General features: G+C 36.5%; 1 protein-coding gene across 6 annotated transcripts in view; it reads right to left on the bottom strand.

The window, feature by feature from the left end:
* crppa (CDP-L-ribitol pyrophosphorylase A) overlaps positions 1–16,796 on the bottom strand; it is a 328,414-nt gene extending 311,618 nt beyond the window's left edge. For 2 of the 6 annotated variants that reach the window (XM_051936121.1, XM_051936122.1), the window contains exons 1-3: positions 9,721–9,881; positions 9,356–9,602; positions 6,820–7,099 (exon numbers count right to left, since the gene is read on the bottom strand). In XM_051936121.1, coding sequence (XP_051792081.1) covers positions 6,820–7,099; positions 9,356–9,585 — 510 coding nt within the window. In that variant the 5' untranslated portion in view covers positions 9,586–9,602; positions 9,721–9,881. Of the gene's footprint in view, positions 1–6,819; positions 7,100–9,355; positions 9,603–9,720; positions 9,884–10,191; positions 10,306–16,527 lie in introns of those variants that run through there. The other 4 variants (XM_051936123.1, XM_028817029.2, XM_028817033.2 and 1 more) reach the window with 4 other exon arrangements.
* Positions 16,797–26,505: the final 9,709 nt, after the last annotated feature.

The raw sequence follows: 26,505 nt of genomic DNA, 5'->3' as shown, positions 1-26,505 counted from the left end.
TTAACCCATTTTAAAGAAAGTCTTGTGATTAGGACAATGCTTCTGAATCATAAAAGAGGACTGAGAATTCCTATGGCAAATGTAATATATTCTAGTACGTTAATCTGTTGTCTCTACTAAAAGATAGGTAGGCTTTCATAAAAAAAAACTTTCCATTGAGCTCATAAATTCATATACCCCACTATACATTGTAGAATATTGCACATTATTTATTTTAAATTATTCAAATTCTGTAAAATATTTATTTTTTCCTGCTACGTTTTATTAATTATCACAATAAAATTGTGATATTGTTTACAAATTAGTCTCTCTCATGTTAATATTTAAGACATTAACTTTTCCTGTGTTAGTGATCCTGCACAAACACAGTGAGTCACATTAATGTATCAAAACCAACTGATTGAATATTTCTTATGAGCAAGTTTTGAAAAAGAAAAAAAAAAGTAAAAATGCCACATTCTTGTTGTACTCCTGTGTTTAATGCACATATTCTTACCTTCTTACAAGTCTTACCTCATATACTTTCATTAATTCAAGCAAAGGTTTCTTACAAGTCATGTTTTCTTTCTGAATCTATATTTGCATTAACTTTTTAAAATTTGCAAAAGCATTGTTTCTCTAGTCTATGAAGCTACCACCCAATATATTTTAAACTCAGTCTTTGGCTTTCACATTAAACATACTTTAAACAGGAATCTGTGCCTGGCCTAACTTCACATGTGTGGTTTTGATGGGATACAGAAAATTGCATGCTTCTTCAAAATTACATTTAAAAGCAAAGAATTTACTATAAAAACGCGTCAGCACTGATTAAACATTTTAAAATGACAAAGAAAAAAAACTGCTGACAATTTTGTTTTTAAAAATATTAACATAACACAATTGTGAGAGAATTTTGATAGCAAGGAACCAATCCAAGATATGATGCTTCTCCTTTTGTGAGTACTCATTTCAAGCCCACACTCAAAATAATGCTATGGAAATTTAGCATTGCAAGGGAAGAACCACAAATATATAACTTTGAAACAACTAATAAGAATACCATATAAATTGAAACAATTTCAATTCACATAAAATAATGTGGTAATTTAAAATTATTACAGTATATACTGTATTAGTAAACCAAATCCTGAAAGACAGCGAAATAGTGTTTTTAAGAAAAGGAACTGAAATGGTGCTTTAATGAGTAAAAATATTGTTGTAAAGGTAGATGAGTAATGAAACAGATGTTAGACAGCTTGAATGGGCAGGCACTTGTATCCCACTGGAAAAAATTAATCTTAGTGCAGAAATATGAAAGAAGTGTGACTCTGATAGGATCAAAAATAAAAGTAGTAGTAGTTCACACATTTAACAAATTCTGAAAGAAGTAACAGCAGAAAATAACAGAAAACATTAAAGCAAATATAAAAACACAGAAAAATGTGCAACAGAAGAATACTGTAGATATCAGAAAGACAGTAATTTCTGTATGACAAACATAAAATGAATACATACACACTTGAAAATTGTTTTTATTGCTGTTCATGTTGAAAAACTGCATCTTGCTAAACATGGATATTTAATTCAGTCTGGTAGGCAAAGTTATTATGTTTAGCATTTTCTACACATACAGCTTTTAATTCTGTACATGTATTGTTTTACCTACATAGACCTCCCAGATGCATATCTATTGTATTGTTAATCAATTCACCTATCTATGTTTACTTTAGTTATTGTTTGAAAATGTGGAAGAGCTTTACGTGACAGAGTTTAGACTAATAGAAAGTTTCAGATTCAAATAACTAGTCTCGGCCTCCCTTTATAGGGTGTATTCTGGGAGTTGTAATTCTATTTGTGTTGAGATCCATATGCAAATATAAATGACAAAAAAGTAATGAGCTAGATGTAAACACTGTCTTGCTAATTTAAACTAAAGTCCTAACTTCAAAATGACAGCTCAGTTGACATATAAGCTACAGCTTATCAGTGAAATGAACTGAGACTATACCTTTCATGAAGACTTGATGACTGGTTACTTTAGTTTATAACTATATTTATAATGCTGGCAATGATTTTTTTCAGCTATTTTAATTAAATACGGCTGTTTTGTATAAAGTAGATATTTTACAATGTGTGAAAAATACTTTTATTATAAATTATTTATTTTATGTAACAGAACACATACAGGTAAACAAATAGTTGGAATACAAAAGGTAAGTGCTGAATTAAAATAAAAGCAATAATGGTGCCTTCTCGAGTATAAAGTTCATTAGCTAACAATAGCTGCACTGTAGAAGCAGTGGTCTTATTGGGTTAGACAATTTCAATACCTGATGATTAAAAGTGTGAATGAAAAAATGCAATAAAAGTAAATATTTTAAAACTGAAAAATGAAATCTATTGTAAAAATACTTTTGATACTTTTCATGCACCAAGGTCTTAACAATGCTACATTCTCAGCATTTGTTAACTTTTCAATTTTCGTCTCATCTGAAAAGTTCAGAGGTTTAGCCAATATACTCTGAATCTGTCCTTCCTGTAAATTGGAAACAGTAACAGATCTAGCAGAGATCTCTAGAAAATTCTACTGATGACCTCATCCCATTTGTAGCATTCTCCTCTTATCTGTACTCCTTATTTCCTGCTCATTAACCAGCTAGCAATCCCATTCCATAAATTACCACTGATGCCAATGACGTCTAGCTTCAGAATTAATCTTCATTGTGGAATGCTATCAAAGGTTTTATTTTTTTTTTTTAAGTCTAAGGAAACTATATGCTCCACCTATGTGTACTACCCATGTTGCCATTTTGAAAAAGTTTTAACAAATTTGTTTGACAGGATGTTTTCCTTCTAAATCCACGCTGGACTCTTGCTCAGAATATTTCTTTTATTATATTTGTTACATGGAAAATTTAGTATAGTATAAAATAGATTCTAACTACCCACTGACAGAGCTGGTTTCCACTTTTCTAGTATACTGTAACAAAGTAATAACATAAAGGCAGCTATTTTCATTTAAATTCTTTACTTTATTGAAGTAGAAAATATTCAAAAAGGCAAAGTTTCAAATACAAAAGTTTTATTCTAGAAATAGTGAAACTGTATTTTAAGTAAATATGTTAATTTATTTATGTTTTATTGATGACTAAAAACATACAGTAGTTAATGTGCCAAGACCATTGCTAATAAACTGCATAATGACTAAACCTAACGTTTCTGCACACCTGCTTTTGATTATTTCTACATCTATCCCTTCAGAATACTTCCTTGTCATTCCTGAAACACAAGGACATATTTAGCCTAATATATTGTCCTTTGAGTATAAACTGATTTTAAATTGTCAATAATTTGCCAACATGTCTTTATTTTTGTCCCTCAGGTCTGGAAAATCATTTCATAAATGAAATGACACACTCTGAACAAAGGGAGCCATATCCTGTCTAGTTTCGAAGATGAGCAATTTGTCATCTTGCTACAAGAGTGGCCAAAATAAACTACACAATGAACACAGACTCTGCTATAATAGCCCACATATGGAATTTTGATGTATGACCTAATACTAAATCATCCACTTTATATGTTGTCCATTGGCACACTTTCCCACCCTTATGAGCTTAGTGAACTGTCAAAAATAATTACTTTCACTGGCTAAGTCAAGCATTTGACCTTTTCCATGTCAAGAATTTCCAATCTAAATTACATTTTCTCTAGGATATTTAAGCCTTAACAAAATCTCTCATACATTATAGGGAGAATATCCAAAATCCTGACTTAATGTTTATTATATCTAAGAAACTCTATTTGGCTAATCATAATTCATTCAGAATGTACATGGATTAAAACACAGTCCAATGAGAGTTTAACAAATATTAACTAGTCTTGTCAATTATTTTTTGACACCAACACTCCTGAAATATACTTGGCTGTATAACAAGACAAGCAAAGCTTTAAAGGAGCTTCATTGTTGAAGGCAAAAACAGATTTTATTGTCACCTTTTTGTTAGAGAGTCACTTAATGTGTTACAGCTGCAGCATGTTCCAGACATAACAGCAGCAGACAACATAAGAGAAATGATTTTAACACATAATTAGTACACTGTACATGTAGAAATCAAGTAATGTTTACCATCCTTATTTAACAGATGTTTGAGCCAAACATTAAGGAAATAAATAATGCAATGACTTAAAAATGTAGTTCCATAAAATTACAGCAAATTATGCTTAGAAATTCTAAATGCAGTATTCTGTCGAATTTTGAAAAACAATAGCATAAGAGTACAACAGTACAATGCTCTAATCTGCTTATTTATTTACTCCATTTTTTGTTTGCATTTAACATACAAACAACAAAACTTTCATATAGTATATATAGAATGGTCTTTACATATAAAATCAAGTGCATATTGTTTCATTCACCAAATGTTTACAGTAAACTTTGCTGAATAAATAATTATTTTATTTCCACTGAAAATTTGTTATGATTCACTTCAGTCACATTGCATTTAGTCTTCTGAAAATTTAAAAAGATTTAAAAAAAATCAAAACTACTAGAATGAAGACAATTAATTTTGAGATTTAACATTAGTGGATTATTTTACCATTAACATATTTGGGATGTCTTATTTAATTAAAAATACTATTTGTCCAAAATCCTTAGCATGTTCAACCAAACTTGGAAAGGATTTAAGAACTGTGATCACTTAGTCCAGCCAAAGCATTTTTGTATCTTTACGTTTTAGCTTATTGAAATTTAAAATGCAAAGGGAGATGCAGTTTATAGTTGTGATCTGCAATAACTTGGGAAATACAACACCAGTCAAAACATGGAATACAAATATATGTTAAATCTAATAATCATGCATGGAAAGTATCTGTTATGTCATTTCTGAACATAGTTCAACAAATGGTTCTGTTACTTACAACATTTTTTTTAATTTCTACTATTGCGTTTCAAGTTCACTCACAACGGTATCTGTTTCTTTTCTCTCTCCTGATCCTTTACTTTTAACTTTTCCAGGCATTATTGCATTTACAATCAGTCTATTTTTCTTATGGCTTGACCAAAGTATTATTACTTCACCAATAAATGATTCCAGGATAAATTAGGCTTGATCTTGTAAAAAACTGACTAATTTATCCTCCTTATAATCCATAGTATTAACAATAATCTTATCCAGCACCACAGCTGAAAGTCTGAATTTCTTTAATCCTTGCTTTCTTGATGATCCAGCCATTATAGTCAAAAGCTGTTTCTAAGGAAAACAGTACTGTATTTTAATTGTGAACATTTTCCATTGAATGAATTTTCCTCTAGTACTTCTGTTTCCCTCCCAAGTTCCAAAGATGTACAGGTATTGCAAATCATCCATCCATCCATCCATTTTCCAACCTGCTATATCCTAACTACAGGGTCACGGGGGTCTACTGGAGCCAATCCCAGCCAACATAGGGCGCAAGGCAGGAACCAATCCCAGGCAGGGTGCCAACCTACCGCAGGACACACACACACCAAGCACATACTCACGTGCACACAAGACAATTTAGGATCGCCAATGCACCTAACCTGCATGTCTCTGGACTGTGGGAGGAAACCGGAGCACCCGGAGGAAACCCACGCAGACATGGGGAGAACATACAAACTCCACGCAGGGAGGACCCGGGAAGCGAACCCGGGTCTCCTTACTGCGAGGCAGCAGCGCTACCACTGCACCACTATGCCGCACAGGTATAGCTAAATGGTAAATCTAAAACTACCCTCAGCATACTGACTATACATGTAGGACAATGCACATGGACTGCTCAACACTGAGATATTTCTCCTGTCTTGCTGTCTGGAATCGGTATCAGCCCCCTGTAACCACTGGATCACTTATATTCTGCAATAGGCTAGCACCCTGTTCACGGATTGTTCCTGCCTTGTGTCTGTGATGCTTACTGGGATAGGCTCCAGCTTCCCCATAACCCTGCTATGGGCAAGTGAGTTTAGAAAATGGATAGCTGTATGGATAGATGGATCCTTTATGCTACTACCCTCTGATCATGGCAATACTTAAGAGGGGCCTATAGCTGTATAACGTTTGTTTTTCCTTCCTTTCCATTGACATATTCCCTGTGTTGCTTTAAAATTGGAGAATCACTCTGTCTTGCCATACGATTAGTTGATGAACACCGTACCTTGTGGTTAAAATACATGGGACTTTGAATAATTCTATTGAACGTTGTATTCACCTTTCAATTACATCACTACCATTTCCAATCTGGCCCAGCCAACTCTATTTCATCAAAAAAAGTATCAATGAACTGAGTATGAATTAAAAAATATATACCATCACAATCATTCAGATTTAATGTAAAATCTTTAAAAAGATGATAAGATAAATAAATGCTGCTATATAGCTGTTTTAAGCTTTTTACTAGCAGGATTATTTATGTTTATGTGACATAAAGGAAAAATAAAAAGTAAACAAATTAAATGAACATACTTGTATGACAAAACTGGGTTGTTACCCAATAAAAAGCTGTTGAAGATTAATTTGATTCCATATTCAGCTTCTTACAACCTGGACAGCGTAAAAGTAACATTAATAAACTAATTTTCTTTAACTAGTGGTAAAAACCGACATATTGTTCACATTACTTGCAACTTTCTAGTTACCTTTCTGAGAAGATGAGCGGCCAAATAATTTTTACCCACTGTCAGATTACATTTCTGTATTAAAAAGTTCAAATATGAATGAATGGTGTGTGAATTATATATTTTAAAATATCTAAAAAAGAATATTCAAGTTTTTAATACAATAAGTTCTGTATATATGATTAATAAATGCTACATACCCCATGGTCATTAGCTGCAGTGGCAATCTTCAGTAGAATATCTTCGTTCACAAAAGGTCTTACGGCATCATGAATAATAACAACTTTTGGCTTGGTGAGATGGCACTCCATAAACTTGTCATCCACAAACACACTTAGCCCATTAAATATAGATCTGTGCCGTGTGAGCCCACCAACACACCACTGAGTTTTCTCGTGATTATATTTCTGAATAATAGATTTCATCAGTTCAACATGCTGCTCTGCCACCACCACAATGACAGCTTCAATCCACTTAATTCTGTAACAGAAGAGTCAATATGGCATACTTATAGTACTGTATTATTAATAAAAATGGTATATATTACATGTCACATACTGTATATACTAGATAATGGTAAATAAAAACTTACACTTAAAATTTAATTATCAATAAGTGATACTGATCAACTGTTAAAACTTTACATCCATAATATTTTTAAAACTTGGTTGAAACAGGGTGTGAATCTCATGTCTAGCTGACATTTAAAACTTACTGATGGAAGACCCTTCAAATTAAAAGGTCCCAAAAGTAACATACATTTTATGAAATATTGTAAACATTATTTTTCATTTATTGATATACTCATATACAGTTGTATAGATTGCTTGATGACACCATGGTCAGCCCTTTCCCACAATGTTCCAGAACACTGGGTTCAATCCCACTAATTACATTTTCCCCTTGTTTCAACAGGTTTTTCTAAGGATATTCCGTTTTTTTTCCACCACATCCCAAAGATCTGAAAGTTGGGTTGGTTGGCTGGTCTGAATAAGTACGTATGCAACAGACTGGCAGCCTCACCTCTGACCTTCATTTGAATTAAATGACTAGTTCAGGAAGTGTATGCATGGATGAATGGATGATTCTTGTGGTCTAATTAAATTTTAAAAACGACTGTACAAATTATTTTAAATTTTAATTTCACATTAATTTTAAATTATCCTGGTTCTTCCTGTCTTGCTATATGGTTGCGAGACATGGACGCTATCCAGTGACCTGAGATGAAGACTGGACTCCTTCGGTACTGTGTCTCTCTGGAGAATCCTTGGGTACCGCTGGTTTGACTTTGTGTCGAATGAACGGTTGCTCATGGAGTCCCAAATGAGGCACAAATGAGGGAGTGTCAGTTACGACACTATGGCCATGTGGCGTGATTCCCCAAAGGTGATCCGGCTTACAGGATCCTCAATTTTGGGTTTCCGAGTGGCTGGATCAGGCCAATGGGTCACCCATGTAAAACCTGCCTGCCGCAGACAGAAGGTCATTTCCTGAGGGTGAGACTGGACCGTGTGTGTGCCTGGGGGGTTGCCAACCAAGATCCCGAGCTGTTTTGTAGTGTGGTGTGTGCGGCAACAGACTGTACCAGTGCATGCTCCCCGAATTGACTTGACTTCTGTGAAATATCCATCCATTTCCTGAATCAGTTTAAACTAATTCTAAAGTTGTAGATACCCAGAGATTATTCAGGTAGCATTAGGACAAAAAGAAGCCAACTGTGAAGAGGGTATCCTATAAATAAGTTTACAGCCTTATCTTGACTATTGCACAAATTAAATAAACACAGTTCTGATTTGTGCTACCTTTGGGCTATTTTAGATTTGGCGAGTATAATGAGAAACAGCTGACATTTTCACATACTGTTATTTTCAGTCAATTGTGTTTCATGTGTGGCGCAGCGGTAGCGCTGCTGCCTCGCAGTTAGGAGACCTGGGTTTGCTTTCCAGGTCCTCCCTGCATGGAGTTTGCATGTTCTCCCCGTGTATGCGTGGGTTTCCTTCAGGTGCTCCGGTTTCCTCCCACAATCCAAAGACATTCAGGTTAGGTGCACTGGCGATCCTAAATTGTCCCTAGTGTATGCTTGGTGTGTGGGTGTGCCCTGCGGTGGGCTGGCACCCTGCCCAGGGTTTGTTTCCTGCCTTGAGCCCTATGTTGGCAGGGATTGCCTCCAGCAGACCCCCGTGACCCTGTAGTTAGGATATAGCAGGTTGGATAATGGAGGGATGTGTTTCATGTGAGTCGTATGTAGATGAAAACATGTATCAGTTATAATCCTGTCTTTGAATTTTGCTTTTATATTAGGTGGGCTGTTGTTTGAAAGCTTTTAGACAGGTCAGTTTGATTATTTTCACAGGGCTCACCATTGTTAGTTGTGATTATTAATAATCAGGAAATTACATTTTTGCTTGTAAGCATATTATGCTGCTTAGGCAAACGTGGAAAATTAACTTCCAGTTTTAATAAATCACGTTTACAAATAAAAAGGAAAGCTTGCACTTGGGTAATAATTGGTCACTGATTACTTGATACACAACAATTTTACAAGGATAAGCTTTAACATTTGAGTCTGAAAACGTGGACTTTACAAAGCAATGCCCTGAGATGCTCCAGTCGTACGTAAATACGGGGCAGCAGCGCGCCAGCCAGCCAGGTGGACACAAGCACCTCTGGCGGCTGGCGACTCCTTCTCTTTGAAAGCACTGAGGCAACGAGCAACCGGCAATTAAAGTCAATTACCTCTCGAAAGCGTGTATGGTGTAGCTGATAAGAGGTCTGTCCAGCAGTTTGCAAAACTGTTTGGGAGTTGAGAGCCCCATTCTTTCTCCACACCCACCAGCCGGCAACACAACCGCCACCGGGCCGCGAAAGCTTGTGGCACTGACACCGTCGTCACTCGGATCGCCATGCTGATTGAAGCAAGCTGCAGGATCGAGGGGCCTAGCGGGAAGGTCGCCGATAAGCTCCATTTAGAAAAGGCGAGAAACTGAAAGAGATAAGACGCGGTGTATATGAATTACTGCACGTTATTTAAATTTCTGGACTGTATTGATCCAAAAAAGACAAAGAAAAAAAAAGTAGCGCGGTGGCAGCGGGCCACTTACGCTAGTGTGGTTTACCGGGTTTGAGAAAGCTGTGCAGGCTTGAAACGGAGCTGCGGTGGCGGCGCAATCACCGGGCGACTTGGCTCGTCTTGCCTCGACACGGCAGAGGCTACAGCTGACAGCTGACGGACTGCTCGCTGGCTGCGCGTACACGATAACGGGAAGAGAACTCGGTGCCTTGTGGAAATGCACGCGGTAAAGCTTTTTCAAAAGGTTTTATGCCAGGCTTTCCTAACGTACGCACTTGTGCGTCCATTTATTTTAAACGTTTCAGGGTTTTGATTTATTGTACTGGTTTGTACTATATTTACAGTGCATTCTTTATATCACTTCCAAAAAATAGAGTACTGTAATATAACTTAGACTGAGTATAGTGCTCTCCCTGTTTTTGTTTCTAGTCCTTCAACTTTAAAACTATAAAACTGTAAATGTAAACAAAGAAAGCTTTGTTCGTATAATTTTCATAATCACCTTTGATTCGATTTCATGGGTGTAGGAAACCCGAGCCACTCCCGTTATAGTCAAGTTCAAGTCAAGGTGCCAATCCCACAAGGGATTTAAACTTCACACTAACACACACTGGGCACCATTTTAGGCCTAATCTTATGTGCTTTTGTGGAATAGAGGGAAAAAAATGGAGATGAAGCTATCTCAACTCTTGACAGTCTCCTCTATCAGGAAGGATTAGAAAAAGAGAGGCAGCACAGCTAACCACATTCAAGCTTAATGTTCTTTTACTGGTGGACCTATGATCCTAAAGTAAAATGCAAATAAAAACCAAGTTAAAATTAAGGAGCTGTTGAAACTTATCCAAATAGCAGAGTGTCGTCTTTCAGTTCAGTTCAAGAAGTTATAATGTATTTTATTACTCCTGATGGCGCACATGGAGCAAGCTGAACTTAATTTTGGCAGCACATTATTTTGTTTTCAACATTAAAAAATACAGCTTGATTCCATTGCTGTAACTTTGCTAAGTGGTCTACAAAGAAACATTGTAAAAATAACACTTTTATATGGTCAGAAGTTTAGACTATTTGACAGTCGTCTCGATTGTTGCCGTTTACTTCTCTCTTTTGGGTTCTGTTATCCTGGAATTTGTCTTGCATACCTCTGAGCTATCGTGTCTGCTGGCTGCTAAATTACTTCTTACTTTGTGTGCTTCAGCATCTTGTCTTCTCATATTTCATAACTTAATCACCTTCTGTGATCTGCTTGACGCTAAGCAGATATTCGCTTCTCACATTTGATTTTTCAATCACTTTACCTTAAACACACATCTACAGGTCAATTTGCCACCCTCTAAGGCCTCCAGGTGCAGCTACCTAATTCTTTTTTTTATTTTCTAGAACATATCAAGTCGTAAGTTTTTGATTAAGACTAAGAACAAGGTTGTAGCCTCATTAGTTCACAAGTAATCCCATGACAGACAGACCAACCTTAGCAGTTTATATAGGTGTAGATAATTCTGCCCCAAAACTAAAAGAATGACAATAACAGCACAATTTTCCATTTATCCACTCACTGAATACACTGCATTAGGCTCAAGGTAGGAATCAGGATGAGACTGGTAGGGCAAGTATACTCCAAGAGGGACACTTTAGAACATACTAGAATGTACAGTAGTTAGCATATCTTTGGGAAACAGAGAAAACTTGTAAAAAGCACAGAGTTGGTGAATGGGTTAGGATTTAAAACCAGGATTCTCACCCTGTGACACAGCAGTTTTAATCACTCAGTATAGCTACTGTTCGACCCTTTCCAATGGCCTTGCCATCACCACAACTTTTTGCCACTTACCAGTTGTGAAAACAAAGTTAGAGTCCTCAGTTTTACTTTTTTGTAGCTGTTGACCATTTTGATATTATTCAGCGCCATAAAAGATTCTCAGCAAAAGTTTGCTTCATTTTCTTTAAGGCATTTTCATATATACTATATAGTTAAAAACACAAAACGTCATGGAATAAAACCTCTAATGACAGTGTACTTAATTAATGATATTATGGAAAAATTCTTATTCAACTTGTACATCTGAATATTATTAGCAGACAAATGAAAGCTGATATTATGTTTATGAATTAAATCTCTAAATGACAACATGAAAAGAGATAAAAGGACTGAACCCTTGGGGACAAACTACAGTTAGCAATAAGGGAATTCTGTCAACGGACTTCTACACATATTGAAGATAATTTAATGTGTACTAATTTTTTGCTACAATATACTTTTAAATTCATCACATCATCATTCACAATTTATGTTGAGGGTAATAATGGCAACATGCTAAGCTGGATAGAGCAGGCCACAATGTCCTCATCAACTTTTTCCAGCTCCCACAGTGAAACAGTTAGGTATTCTCTGTCCTAGCATTATTGTTTTGTTGTGATAGAGGAGCTTTATGCCTCTGATTCTTGAAAGTTATGTTATCTGCACATACGGTACTTGTTCCTTTTAGGGTTGCCTGTGGCAAATTGTTCTAAGGCGGTGCCAGACAAAGTAACTTAGAAGCAGGAGTTGCAGGAGAATTTAGTTAATCAAGACAGATGGATGGATGGATAAATAAGTGTCATTAAATAATAAATAAAGAGGTATAGTGTCTAGAAGAGAAACTGCACAAATATCTCTGTGAAATTGTCAAGTGTAAAGGTGAGATGTACAGTATATAGCAGTAACCAAATACTGTATTTCTCTGCAAAAGAGAGAAAGTGACAAGATAACAACAAAAGCAAGTTTAACTTGTGTGACTAATTACCCACCAGCAGCCTCAGGTCACTGTCTAGTAATCACTAGGCAAAAGTGAGATGGCAGAGGATGTGACCAAAAATAGTTTATGACACCTCGACCTTTGACTTTACTGCAGTATAGGTTAAGTACTGTTGTAACTCAACACACTGTAAACATTGATTCCTGTTTTTTACCTAGTCTAACCGAATAAAGTTAGATTTACCGGCATGTCTCCTGTACCACAAACTGATTTTCTAGCTTCAGTTGTCATGAGCTGTTATATCTATGGGTTGTCATTCAAAAGATCTCTGTAAAAAATTATTTTTACTCATCTTGCTTTGTGTTTGCACGATTGCTTCTTTAAATATCGTTCTGAGATGCTCAAGAATAAAATCTGATCACACTGTAAAGTATAAACTCTTAAGAAGATCCTACTCACCATTTTTTCCTTATATATTTTGTTAATTCAGTTAACTTTCTCCCTTCATAAAGCCCTTATAACATGACTGTATTTGCAGTAAATCATTGGCATTGACATATTAATAACATTAATTTAACAATATTAGCATAGCTCTGTCCATTAAATTTGACATACACTCAAAGAAACAGGTGTTTTTCTTTCCTGTAGGCATTTTATTTGTATCAAGCAAGGTTCACATGAGGAGAAAGCACAAACCCACAAAATATAAAATAAAATCACGTCAGTCCTATGCAAGTCTATCTTTTTATAGACATTGGGTCAACTGGCCTGCATTTCCATCTAGCTGCCCATTCTCCTTCCTTCCCAAAATGTTCCTGTCTCTTCTTTGAAACTCTTCAGACCACCATTTACAGTTCTGAGGCTTTTTGGACAGGGATTTGTGCAGAACACACATAGACATATATTTAGGGCAAAAAAATTAGCCATGGCATGTTTCTGGTCTTGAATCTTCTTGTTCGCCTAATTTAATGCCTTAATTTGTTTTTGGATTTGTGGCTTTTCTCTTTATTTGGTAATATTAAGTCTGAGGTTGGTAGCCAGACAAGTTACTTAAGTGACAAAGCAGTGCCATTAAAAAAAGTCAAGAATAAGACTGAATTGCTATTAAATATTAAAAAACACTCAGACATAAATGGTCTTTAATGCCTGAAAGTCCTGGTATTAACTAGCAGTTTTCAAGACGTAGTTATCCTTGTCAGGAGATCACAAGAGCACCTGCCAGTAAACCGTGCTTGCTTAAACCCATGCTGTAGAAAAGCAAGTATAAATGTTTCCACCACCTATCATTGGTGCAAGCCCTTTGAGGTTAGTTATTATGGGCCTCCTGTTCTGACCCGAGGCAGACCATAAAAAGGTGCTTGCTAAGCTGACATGCCTCAGTTCAGGACCAGTCATGCCATTTTCTAAGACTCTCCCTCCCTTGGCTTGGTCTCTGTTGTATTTCCTCCTCCTCTGGGGCAGAAGTCAATTCCTAGAATTCTGATTGGGCCCCATGTGTAGTACTCCTAGTTGATTTCTTTTTTCCCATTACCCTAGTGTGCCACATTCATCCACAACATTAGAATGGTAATTTTGAAAGATAAAAAAAAATATGATTAATGGTTTCATCAGTCTTTAATCACTTCCTACACATATGCATAAGCCTGAAAAATATTCAGAACGCTAAATTTCCACACATTTATGTAGAATTCTGCAGTGAAGCAATTTCACATTTGATGGTTAGAAGAAACAGGATCAAATGGGTAACCTGGACATTTTAAGAAAACCTAGGAAAAGTGGATGCACATCAAATCTGTCAATATATTCCATTAGAGTGCATCCTGTCAATATACTCCATTAGAAAAGTGGAGTTAGAAACAGTCAAGTACAGCTGTGAAAAAAAATACCTTGTTCACATTCGTTCACACAAGTTATCTTACTTTGCAGTACTTTTGAAAGTTTAACCTACTAAAAAAACCTCTTCTTGCTTGATGAATGTAACTCCATTCTCTAGAACTAATACAATTATTTAAGGGTTAAGTTTTATTCTTCTGAAGGGGCCAAGTAATTAAAAAATAGGGAAACTGTATCTCCATCTATTCTTTCTAAATGCAGTTTCAAAAAGCCTTATAAATAACAGAGAAAAGTCTGCCCATGGTGAAAAAAATGAATGAATTACTTTGACGACTTCTGCATTTGTGCTGCATTTGCAGTATGGATCATTAGAACAATTTTACTGAGAACAGACCATTCAGCCCAAATAAGCTTGCCAGTCCTGTTCAGCTAATTTCAGTAAAAAAAAAACTAGTTGGCTTTTGAAGGTTCCTAAAGTAGAACAGTATGTCACACTACGTTTGTGTGAAGAAAAATGTTCTAACTTTTGTTTAAAAATTTCTATTAACTAGCTTCCACCTGAATATACAGCACTTTTCTCCATTTACTGAGAGTGTGTGCCTCTGTAGATTACCAGAAAAATGACCAACTTACAAAGGTGGAACTGCAGTAATGTAGTCTACTGTACAGTCCATCACTAACACCTTGTGTTTGACAACTAGGCCTGGACTGAAGTCTCACCCAAGCACTTTGGATTTTCATGTATTACAAACAGGTTAAGTCAAAGGTGAAGTAGCTATGATCGGGATCACTGAAAATATATGTTAATTCCAGATGTTTAAAATTTTCTTACTTTCTTGTCTAGGAGTCATTAATCTTTAACATTGTAGCATAAAGTAGTTAAGTCAATAAGACATTTCAAGTCAGGTTTTATTTGTAATTAATGAGATATTTGGCTTTTCATATATTCATTTATTTTCCAAACTTAATTATTCCAATACAGTGTCAAAGAGTGTAGTAACCCTGAACAGTCATTGAGCAGAACACACTCATGCCATGCCAGATTAAGGTCACCTCATTTGTTAACCTGCATGTCTTTTTAATGCGGGAAGAATCCAGAGTACCTGGAGAAAACCAACCAGCCACAAGGAGGAAAAATATGAAAACCTGTCACAGACAGTAACTGGGCCGGAATTTTACTCCACCTTCCCAAGCTGTGGTACATCAGCCTTAGCCACTTTCATATCATATCGCACCTAATCTTTTTCAGTTAGTATAAAACTGTAGTGTCTTTTAAGGCAATAAAGGTTTGTGTAACAGTGGTTGTCAATGTGCCTCTGTGGCTTTGTGATTAATTCCTGGCTATGATGTTTTCTCAGTGGAATTTCGTGCTATTTCCATGTTACTTTGAGTTTTCTCTGGATACTGTTGTTTCTTTAACTATTAAGTTGACCTGTGTGTATGGATTTGAGAGTATAATACTTTCATGCAGTCCTACTTATGAAATCAGAACTTCATGCAAATGAAAGCATTTAAAGGAACAACATATTCAGACTCCTCTTAAGTTATTTAAAATCTCTTTTATAAATTGCCATATTCAGGGGAAAGTAAATTTATTAAAGTTGTTCAAAGGTAATGCAAAGATTACTTAAAAATATTTCACTAAAATGAAGAAACTGTATCTTTTGTTCCAAAGTTTGGTCAAAAAAGTACACAGACATGGATATCTAAGGAAACTAATTATGTCATATTTCTTTTATTTATTTTCTAAAGGAGTTTATTGTAACATAGCATCATGCCTTCTGGGTCATCCTTTGAAATCGTGTCCTAATAATATAAAAATGTAGGAGTGAATATGTGTCTTCACACCTTAACAGCCATCATTTTTTGTCCATGTACATTTAACACCAGACCAGCTGCAGACACAAAATGCAACACTTTCATCTTGCTATAGTACCACCATGATATAACAGTTGCTGGATTCTACTCATGTAGCAAAATATGACACATGAAATTATATCTCTCAATCTATGTTTCATCAGTTTTCCTTGGCATGCTTTAGAATTTCCAAACATTCCTTTTTTCTGTACTTTAAAAATAGCTGAGTAAAGTAAGCAAGGATACACCAAGAACAACAGCTTAAAGGGAAAAAGTGCTTGCCTTAACATTGCTCCTAAATATACAAAGCTGTCTATCATATCCATAAATAGTTGCTTTTCATGCAGATTCAATGGAGATCATAACAAAACCCATTACACAGGTAAGACGTTGGTGTAAAAGAAAATTATACTTACGGAATGTCTGCTTCACTCGTAAATCTTAACAAAAGAAGGAGATTAGGTGAACCCAAGGCTACTGTTTTATGTCAATGAAGCTGAAACTCAACCCTTCATTACACTCGATGAGGAGACACATAATATAACATCATCACTTTCCTATTTGAAAAAATTCCTTGCCTTCATGTAAAATTTATTGTTTTCTTCAGTGCTACCAGGAAAGGTTAAATACAAGCAAAATAGTTTCCTCGGGGTAATGTGAAATCCTCTGATTAAAATATCCATTGAAAGATAGGATGCAAAAAGGCATTTCTAAAGACCACAGTAATGTATCCGGGGATTATCTATACGTGTTGTTGCTAGTCGAAAATGAAAAGCATGCTTTTCTGTTGTTTGTTTCATAGTCTAGATTAACCCTTCATGTTTCACACACATGCATTAGGTGAACATTTAGTTAAGCCACAAATAATTCTTGATCTTATACTACAGGAACTGGGAATGAATGTGCACAGGAGCTGTCTCACTTGTTTTGGGTTTTCTAGCAGTAGAGACTTTTAAGACATAATCATAGTTTAAAGTTTACCATTACATTTAATTTGGTGATGACACTATGGCAAATTCCTGCTGCGGTTTTCCTGAGATTGGGTCCAAACTGGGCATGCTAACGCTCTGCACATTCTCCCTATATCCGTGTGAGTTTTTCTCAGGATATTCAGGCTTTCTCTTGCAAGCTAAAAATGTGCAGATAAATAAAATTGGCTATATATGAGAACTGGCACTCCATTCACATTTAACTCTGCTTTATGCATTATGTTGCCAAAATTGGTTCTGGTTCTCTGCAACCCTGTAATGGAGTAATTAATGAATAAATGAACATAATTGGTCTTTGAGGTAAGGAAGTTGTTAGGCAGTGCTTAGCATATCAGTATGGTATCTGGTGTTGTATTTAAAAGTATAATAATCAGGGTACAGTTGCCAAAAAGATAAGAAGGCAAAATAAAATCCTTATTTAATAGGAAGAGCAATAATAATAATAATAAATTTTATTTATATTGCACTTTATATTTTAGCAATCTCAAAGTGCTACAAAGTAAAAATAAAAATAATAAAACAAGAAAATCTATTTATACTTTAACAAAATATCTTTCTAAAAAGATGAGTTTTTAGATTCCGTTTAGAAACATCAGTCGACTGTGGGGCTCTCAGGTAGTCAGGGAGGGCGTTCCACAGTCTCGGTGCCACAGATGAAAAAGCCCTGTCACCCATACTGCGAAGCTTGGTTCTAGGGACTTGGAGAGTGTTAGTGTGTACAGAGCGGAGGGTGCGTGAGGAGGTATGAGGGGTAAGGAGTTCCTGTAAGTAAAGGGGGGGCATGTCCATAAATGCACTGATGGGTGAGGAGAATGACCTTGTACTCTATTCTGAGTGGGACAGGGAGCCAGTGAAGGGTTTTCAGGATTGGGGTGATATGGTCATGCTTTCGCAACCTCATCAGGATCCTGGCAGCGCTATTCTGGATATACTCGAGTCTCTGGATACTCTTGCCAGGAATCCCGATGAGGAGCGCATTACAGTAATCCAGCCTGGAGGAGACAAAGGCATGGACGAGCTTCTCTGCATCTTCCAGGGTGAGTGTTGGGCGGAGTTTAGCGATGTTCTTGCGGTGATAGAAAGAAGACTTACAGAGGTGTTTTATGTGGGTGTCAAAGGTGAGTTGAGGGTCCATTTTAACACCCAAATTGGTGATAGATGTGGAAAGGGGGATGTTTTGGCCAGAGAAAGTGATACTGGTGATGGTAGAAGAGCGGAGATGGTGTGATGTGCCAACTAAGATGGCTTCTGTTTTGGATCTGTTCAGCTGAAGAAAGTTGAGCCTCATCCACGCTCATCTCCTCCAGGCAGGTAGTCAATGTAGTTATTGGCAGAGGAGCAGTAGAGGAGGTGGGGGTAGTCCTGAGGAGCAAGGGTTAGGGAAATTTTAAAGTAACACAAGATAGATTTAAGCAAAAAATACAATTCTTTATGTCATTACAAATTATGAGAAGAATCACCAAAATGCTTGCATCTAGAAGTTACCGAGTGTATACTTCTGACAGTCGTGATACATGCTGCTGAAGAAAACATCCACAATTTCAACAAGTTTAGATTTTAAGGATGTGAAATGCACTTATGTCATTGGCATATAATAACTAGTGCTATAAAAGAAAATCACCAAATAAGCAAAGCTAACCTTTGTTTGTTAAGTTTAAAGAATACAGCTCAACCTGTTTAGATAAAAACTAGCTATGTTACCCTTCTAAGACAGGTTTAAATCTAAACAATCAATGTAGACCTCAGCGTTAACATTTGCAGTGCACCATACAATGCAAATGTCTCTGTTATATACCAATTGGTATGGAATTCGCAAAAGCAGTGTTAATGTTTGTGATGCACCTACTGTTGAAACATAGCAACTGGACAGACACACGGACACTTACCCTTTTATTAAGGTTTATGTTCAAAAAGAAAATGAAATTAGAAATTCCACCCACCGATTGTCAAACTTGCTTAATATAATTCAGGGTATAACTTGGACAGACCACAATTAATTATGTGCCATCTTCATTCATTCACATAGAGTTGTTAAGTGTGTTTACCTATAGTTTGCCTATTACAAAAGCCCCTGTTGTTCTGTCTGTCTGTCCACATGAAATAACTTGGCCCTCCGTGGACCAGTTTTGTTGAGGTGTAGCACACTTATTCTTCAGATAAAATTGTGAAGACAGTTCCATTTTTTTTGTTTAGATATCTCAAGCAGATTTCAAAATTTCACATTGAAGTGCATTGGCAAATTTACAGACTTATACATCTTAAAACAGAGAAACATTCTGTGCAACTTCAATTAGTTCACTGTTTGAATTTTACCTTGAGAGTGGTGCTTGAACTTAATAGTTTTGCGCATTTCCATCTTTTACTCACCTGACAGCCATTCAAATGCCCAATGCAAGTGAGTCACACGCCAGGCAGAGCGTGCACATGCAAACCGCACACTCCCTGGCACCCTTCTCCTACTTTGGGCAAGTGAACTAATAAAGCACAAAAAGGTCACTTCTCTGGAAATTAATGGAATGGGAAATAATTTATGTAATTATATAAGACTGAATTGGTTCAACATATTATCTGCAGATTATTATGGTAAAAAACTGACATTATCAACATGTAGCTAAATGGTGGTTGAACTAATTAATAATACGGGAAAGGTGCAGCTGTCCTAACTGACGTAAACATGGGACAGAAGGTGGGGGACTTCAGCGGCTCTGGCACCCAATCCCACATTTTTGTGTCCCAGATATAAATGAACAATCATGACAAGCCCCTGATCTCCTTGCCCACTGCATAAGTTCATATTCCAGTATTACAATAAACCAGTTCCTTTCCAAGTCTTTTGTTATCTATATAATTTTAACGATTTACTGTGTTTTAACTAATATTGAGAGCTAAATAGGGAACTTATTTCAGTTCCTTTTCTCCTTTCATGGGGCAACATTGTTGCTGATTTTTGCTAGTATTGGTCATTTATTTGTATTGATAGATGTTTTAATAGAGTATTGAATACTACAGTCTTTTGGGTATATTTTCAAAAATGTTTTTTTTGAGAAAATTCAACAACAATAATTCACAGACCCTGCACTGCTAATACACATCAATCAGTGCCATTTTCACATCTCTTGAATTTCAATCTGCTGTGTATGAAAACAAACGAGCCCCACAAGCCTATTTGTGCTCCATTTTTAACTCCATTGTAAAGTGCTTTTGAAAAGAATGAATTTAATGTAGCCTACTAACACGTCCAATTGCAATCTGTTATCAGTATTAACTCTGAATATGACTAATTGTTATAAAACTATTTAATAAACAACACCTGCACATGAAAGTTCTTCTCAACTATTGTTAAATTTTAACACTATATGCCTTTCTCTTTTTTTCATTTTCCCTATTGCTGCAACAGTCTTGGTGGATTATCGGCAAGTTTATGTATGTCCCCTGATTAGTTTTATTTTATTATGTTTATATTTTTCATGCCAGCTTGAGTCATGACATCAGCTGTTTGCCACTCTACATTACTTGTGGTTTGACATCATAGTCTTTGTCATAAAGTGCTGGTCAGCTCATTCCTGAAAAGGCCACTCTGTCACAAAAAATGAAAAACCTCTAATTTCCAAAAAAAAATAAGGCACACGAGGGATAAATCACTGTTCCATAAGCTTCCAGAATCAAAAATATATGAAAACATTTTTATCATTTGAGATAAGAAAAGCATGTAACAACTGGAACGTTGTGTTTATGGGTAATTTCAACTTCCGCACTGCATATTTTAAACCCTGGAGGGAAACTTAAAATGGTAAATGTAATTAATAACTCTATCCTCCTGTAGTGCTGAAAATGCCTTAGGGAATGCTAATTTCAATCTGCAAAAAATGTAAGCAGTTTTCCATCTTGATTGCATTATTACTTAGTGCCAAACAAGAAAAATATAAAAGCCGTGCTCTTTATAGATGATTCATGCAACCATTACAAAGATGAAACACAAATAGAGATAAAACATGACATTCCTGTCTGACAGTATATAGTTCGTCACTTTAAGAAGCTAACGAATAGAAAATTCAATTTTTTTTTTATCAATGAGAAAAATCTTTTTTTTTTTTTAATCAATAAGACCAGCAGTGCCTGTATACATCGGAATGCCTTTCATTTTGAAACTGGTGTTGCATTTTGTGATATTCATCAGAAAAAAAACAGGCCGCTATCGCTTTTCAATGAGGGACACAGTCATCTCAGTATGGAGACAACAACAAAATTCTTGTTTTTAATGTGAAAGTGGAGGGGGCCCATTATTATCAATTACACAAGAATGATAAAGAGTTGGGGACACCACCCGGTGACACTGTGTAATTGCAGAAAATGCCGTTTTTGAAAGTAACAGTTGAGAGGATGTATTTTCAGGCGTGAGTCCAGAACAGAACTGAATTAAAGATGACAGTGTTCTGGTTTTATGAGTTCCAGGTAGGAACGGGAAGATCAAGGAGTTGTGGACAACAGAAGTGACGTCAGCAGAGGGAGGAAGAGAGACAGCATCGGACAACAGCGCCAACTTCTGGTTTGGTGGGTAATTGCTATCACTAGAGCCCTTAAGTGCACATGCATGACATTCCATACATCAAAAATACTAATGAGCAAGTTGTGGGCTTCTTATAAACTTCATTTAAATTTACACATATAACTTTGTTGAATTTGGAAATGCTGTCTAAAAATCAAATCACTGCTTTTATGAAGCTTGTTCAAATGTGATAATGAATGTGGAAAGCTGAAAAAAATACTACCTTAGAACAAATTTTTAATTGAATCTCTCTTATCTGCATGCATTTTTAACGAATGTAAGCAATTCTGAATCAGCTCACAGATGATGTAAGTGGACAAGACTCCAGTGTTGCTGAATGTGCACAGTGTGTGTCTACCCTCTTACTGTTATTAGTAGTGGCTGGTAGTATGAGTGTTGGTAATATAGGGTGTGCAGATACATCCGAAGGAGGCACTGGGATCAGTGATGTATCCTGGGGTCATTGGACACCTCGGGTCTCACATCATCAGACATCCTCACCTAGACGACTTACAACCCAGAAGCTGTTATCCACAGATCACCCCTTTTTATCCAGAGCCATCTGGAGGCTTTTTCTGCTGCTTCAGTAAGGCATCTAATGGCTCTCCTCATTGTAACCCCAGTGATGCTGAACAGAGTGGGTGCTCTACAGAGCGGGTAGCCAGGAAAGCCCCTGCAACCCTTTTCCACAGACAGGCAACATTAAATAATCTTGTCAAACCCATTTAAACTAATTCACGGTAATGGGGATTCAGAGCCTATCTTGGTAGCTTTGAGAAACTGCCATGAAATGGATGCAGTAATATTGACAATTATAATCACCAAATTATATTAATATGGGGGACGCAGTGGCTAGCACTGGCTTTTCACAGTTCAGATTTGAATCCTAGACTGGTTATTGTCTCTGTTTTAGGTTAATTGGAAGCTTTAAATTGAGAAGTTACAAAAAATAGCATGCATACATATAAGTACTTAAGGAAATAATGCAAAATGTATAGGCAATTGATAATAATTTCTTCAGTACAAAATGTTTAGTTCTATAATTCGTGGTGAGAGTAAATAACTCATCACTATCATATTTTAACATCTAGCATATCTGACAGATGATGGAGGAGATAGGTGCATGAGTGCCTACCATTAGTTCATTGGGATGCCCGACTCACAAAATTAAGGTCTAAGAAGAAGTGTAAGATACCCAGAACAGCAGAGAATGGAACAACAGTTGGAGAGGGCTATTGATGGTGTCCATCTTTTTTATTTGATTGGATGTGATGCAAAAAGAGGGGTTGGGATGGGCCGAGGATGACCTTTAAAGGAAATACAACATCCGAGAGGCACAACACGATTACCTGCCTATTAGGTTGTCATGTTCTTCATTTGGGATAGATAGATAGATAGATAGATAGATAGATAGATAGATAGATAGATAGATAGATAGATAGATAGATAGATAGATAGATAGATAGATACCTTTTGCTGAAATTCAAAACACCATTTTTGCTCCCTAAACCCTTTTGGGTGTATCTTATGGATTTTGTTCTGCTGATCACAAAAATCTCCTTTAAAGTTTCCTATGGTGCCATATTTGCTTATATCTATTAATAATTTGCCCACAAAGTTAGCTGTTTTTATTATTCCTGGTATTGCTGGCCATGCACTCAGTGCCGGTTGCACAAAATGCAATGGATATACTAAGGCTTAGGCATACTTTACCTGTCATATTTAGTCAAGATGGATGCTGTCTGCACAAACTATAAAAGCAGCTGACAAGCACAGATACTTTGCCTTATATTGATAATAGTTTGTATGTATGCACATGGACATGTTCTTCAAGTACAGCGTAGTGTGTGTACTTAGCGTTTATTGTCTAGAGTACAATTCGTCAGAGCAGAAATGTCTTGCAAAGGTTGTAACAGCCGCAGTACATTCTGTTACATAAACACTGAAGTCTTAAAGACGCATCATGACTTCACTTTTTAAAAAAGAGTAGGGGTCGTCTCCAACTCCAGTCCTGGAGCATTACTGTGGCTGCAGGTTTTCATTCCAACCCTTCTCTTGAATAGTGAGCAGTTTTTATTGCCAATTAATTCCTTTTCCCATCATTTTAATTGACTTATTTTTTAAGATTCAATCCTCTAAATTGCCTAATTTTTTGTTAAATGGCACCTGAACATAAATGAGCTGTGAAGTGAGCCAACAAAAGACCAGCTAAGTCGGGGCCTCAAACTCTTATCACTTTCACTCCAGCCAGTCCCATAATTAGAAGCAGATTCTTGTTATTAATTAAACCTGTCATTTAATTCCATGACATGTTGCTGCTCTCATTCTACCAAAGCAGAACTTTCCAAAACTGTTGATTTTCTAATTTCTAAGAACATCGTCAAAATTTTTTGTGAACCTGAGCTGATCAACATTACTGAGACCTTCAACTTTCTTTTGCTGGTCATCTGTTGGCTTATTTTGCATCTCTTTATTGTTTGGATGCTAATTAAAGAAAAAATAAATAATTAAGAGGTCTAAGTCTTAAATAACAAATCTATGAGCATTAAGACAAAAACTGGTCATTAAGAAAAGCGTTAGAATGAAAACCTGCAACCACAGTAGCGCTCCAGGACTGGAGTTGCAGACTCCATTATGACCTCTCTGCTTTGGTTGTACAATTACTGATCAAGACAAACCATGGGCTTCTCACATTTGTTACGCAACATGCGCCCTCAATCTGAAAGCATGGTTCAGTGGTATCTGGAAGTCTCAATGATACGATGATAACTAAACGATTCCAAGTTACTTCTGTCTGAATGACCTGGCCAGGGACTTTGGTTTGAAAAAGCAAAACTACTTGGTTCGAGAGTACAGGGATGGGGTTTGCTGTCATCTTGTATAAACTTTTTTGAGTTTTGGAGCCATCAAGAAGATTTGACAAATTTCTTTGAAGGAAAAAAGAAAGAAATGTGTTTAGATGAAAAAAAAAGATCAGACTGGTACCTTTTAATGAGGAAGGACAGTTTTCTCTTCTAGGAACCACTATCAGTTGTAAACAGGTTTTGTGAGTTGAACGGAGAGCAGCACATGTGTATGCTGGATGGGACACTAGGGGCCGGTGGGCATCAAAAGAAGAAGAAAGGGAGGAGTAGAAAGTACTTCTGCCAACTTACAAAAATGAGCAAAACAAACAGGGAAAGATAAGACAGAAAAGGTAGTACGGAGTGCAGGGTGTAGAGCAGAAACATTGAGGAGTAGCAGTAGAGGACATTGAAGATGGAAGTGAAGGAAGTGGATGGAGGAGGTTATTAAAAGGTGAACTGAGAGATTTAAAGGATTTGGGCTGGTCTGCATGGAGGGGACCACAGAATAATCTGGGAACAAAAAAGCAAGCTGATATTGAGGGATCTAAGAAGATCAGAAACACCATCAATGACTCACCACAAATGTACACAAGGAACAGTTCTGAGTAAAGCATATGCTAATGTGGTAAATACAGGGACACGGTTAGTCACGGGATGTAAATGTATTCCTGATATGTCATTGAATAATGTGGTGCTGGGTCCGGAGGGTACAAACTCTACTTTAGAAAGAACGAATGTAAAGAGTCATCTAGAATTCTATGTGCAGGATCGGTGATACTTTGATCCAGTGTTTAACACCAAGATAAGTATAATCTACTCAAAACGGATACACTTAAGACATTTAATGGGGAAAATAAATACAAAATGAACAGGACCGTGACAGGTAAGGGTGTTAATCTTCCCAGGCTTTTTCTTCTTTTTAATAAAGGTATAAGGTGATAGTGCCTGGTTCTGGGTATATTACTTATTATACATTATAATTACAGAAAGACATTTCTATGGTCTTTCTTCTTTGTAATGTACAGTCGCTGTCCACAGCCTGAGTTCATTGTAATTTAATACTAAAATGCTGCCATGGCCTGGCAGTGACCTCCTCAAGCATTATCCACCACCCCTTTAAAATTTTAAATTCCAAGATCCCTTAACTTACACGAGCCGTGTGTGTCACGCCAAAGGCTTCTTTTTATGTACCTTACCGTACTTTTGTTACAGCTAAGTAAGTGGAATAAAACAAGTCTGATAAGAACTGGATTGTGTAGCAAGTAGACACTTCTCTTAACACTAAGGAGTCAAGCTAAAGTCCTTTTGTATGGTCTGAAATGAACAATCAATTAATGAGACTGAACCAAGGGCTTTGTGGTGGCATTCCTCCTGGCTGAAAATGTAATAGATCCATATATCCACTCATTTTCAAACCTGACTAAGTCAAGAATTATCCAGGGTGACAACGAGCAGAGCCTAGCACCAGGTATTAGTCCATCGTGGAGCACATTCACACATCCTGTGCACTCACACTGACTCACATTGGGCCAGCTTAGAGTCGCCAGTCAAACCACCATGCATGTTTTGTATGTGTGGGCGTAAAACATGTGCAGACACAGAAAGAGGGTGACAACATAAAGAATTCAAAGCCAGTGTCATGGAGATCTGAGGTAGCAATCTGTCAATTGAATGCCATCATGCCATATAATAAGACTAGTGCACTCTAATACTTTTTAGACTGGACAAAGGAGAAAGCATGAACAGCTTTTATCATTTTATGAGACTTCTGTGCAGCCATTTCTGCTCATTATTTGACCCATTTGGCACTTGAACTGAAAGAAAATGACCATGCATTTTATAAATATTAACATACATTACCCTGTAGGACACCATAAACTTGTAAATATTTGATATATTAAATTTTGCATGACTATGTTTCTTTGGCTTCTGAAATGTGGCTGGTTCACTTTTTTCTGATAGCTCTACAGTAGTCATATCAATCAATCAAAGACTTACACACAAGAGAAAGTA

The sequence above is a fragment of the Erpetoichthys calabaricus genome, chromosome 13, assembly GCF_900747795.2.
Source record: "Erpetoichthys calabaricus chromosome 13, fErpCal1.3, whole genome shotgun sequence".
NCBI lineage: Eukaryota > Metazoa > Chordata > Cladistia > Polypteriformes > Polypteridae > Erpetoichthys > Erpetoichthys calabaricus.
The sequence above is the reverse complement of the archived record's forward strand: the minus strand, read 5'-3'. Positions and strand labels throughout refer to the sequence as shown.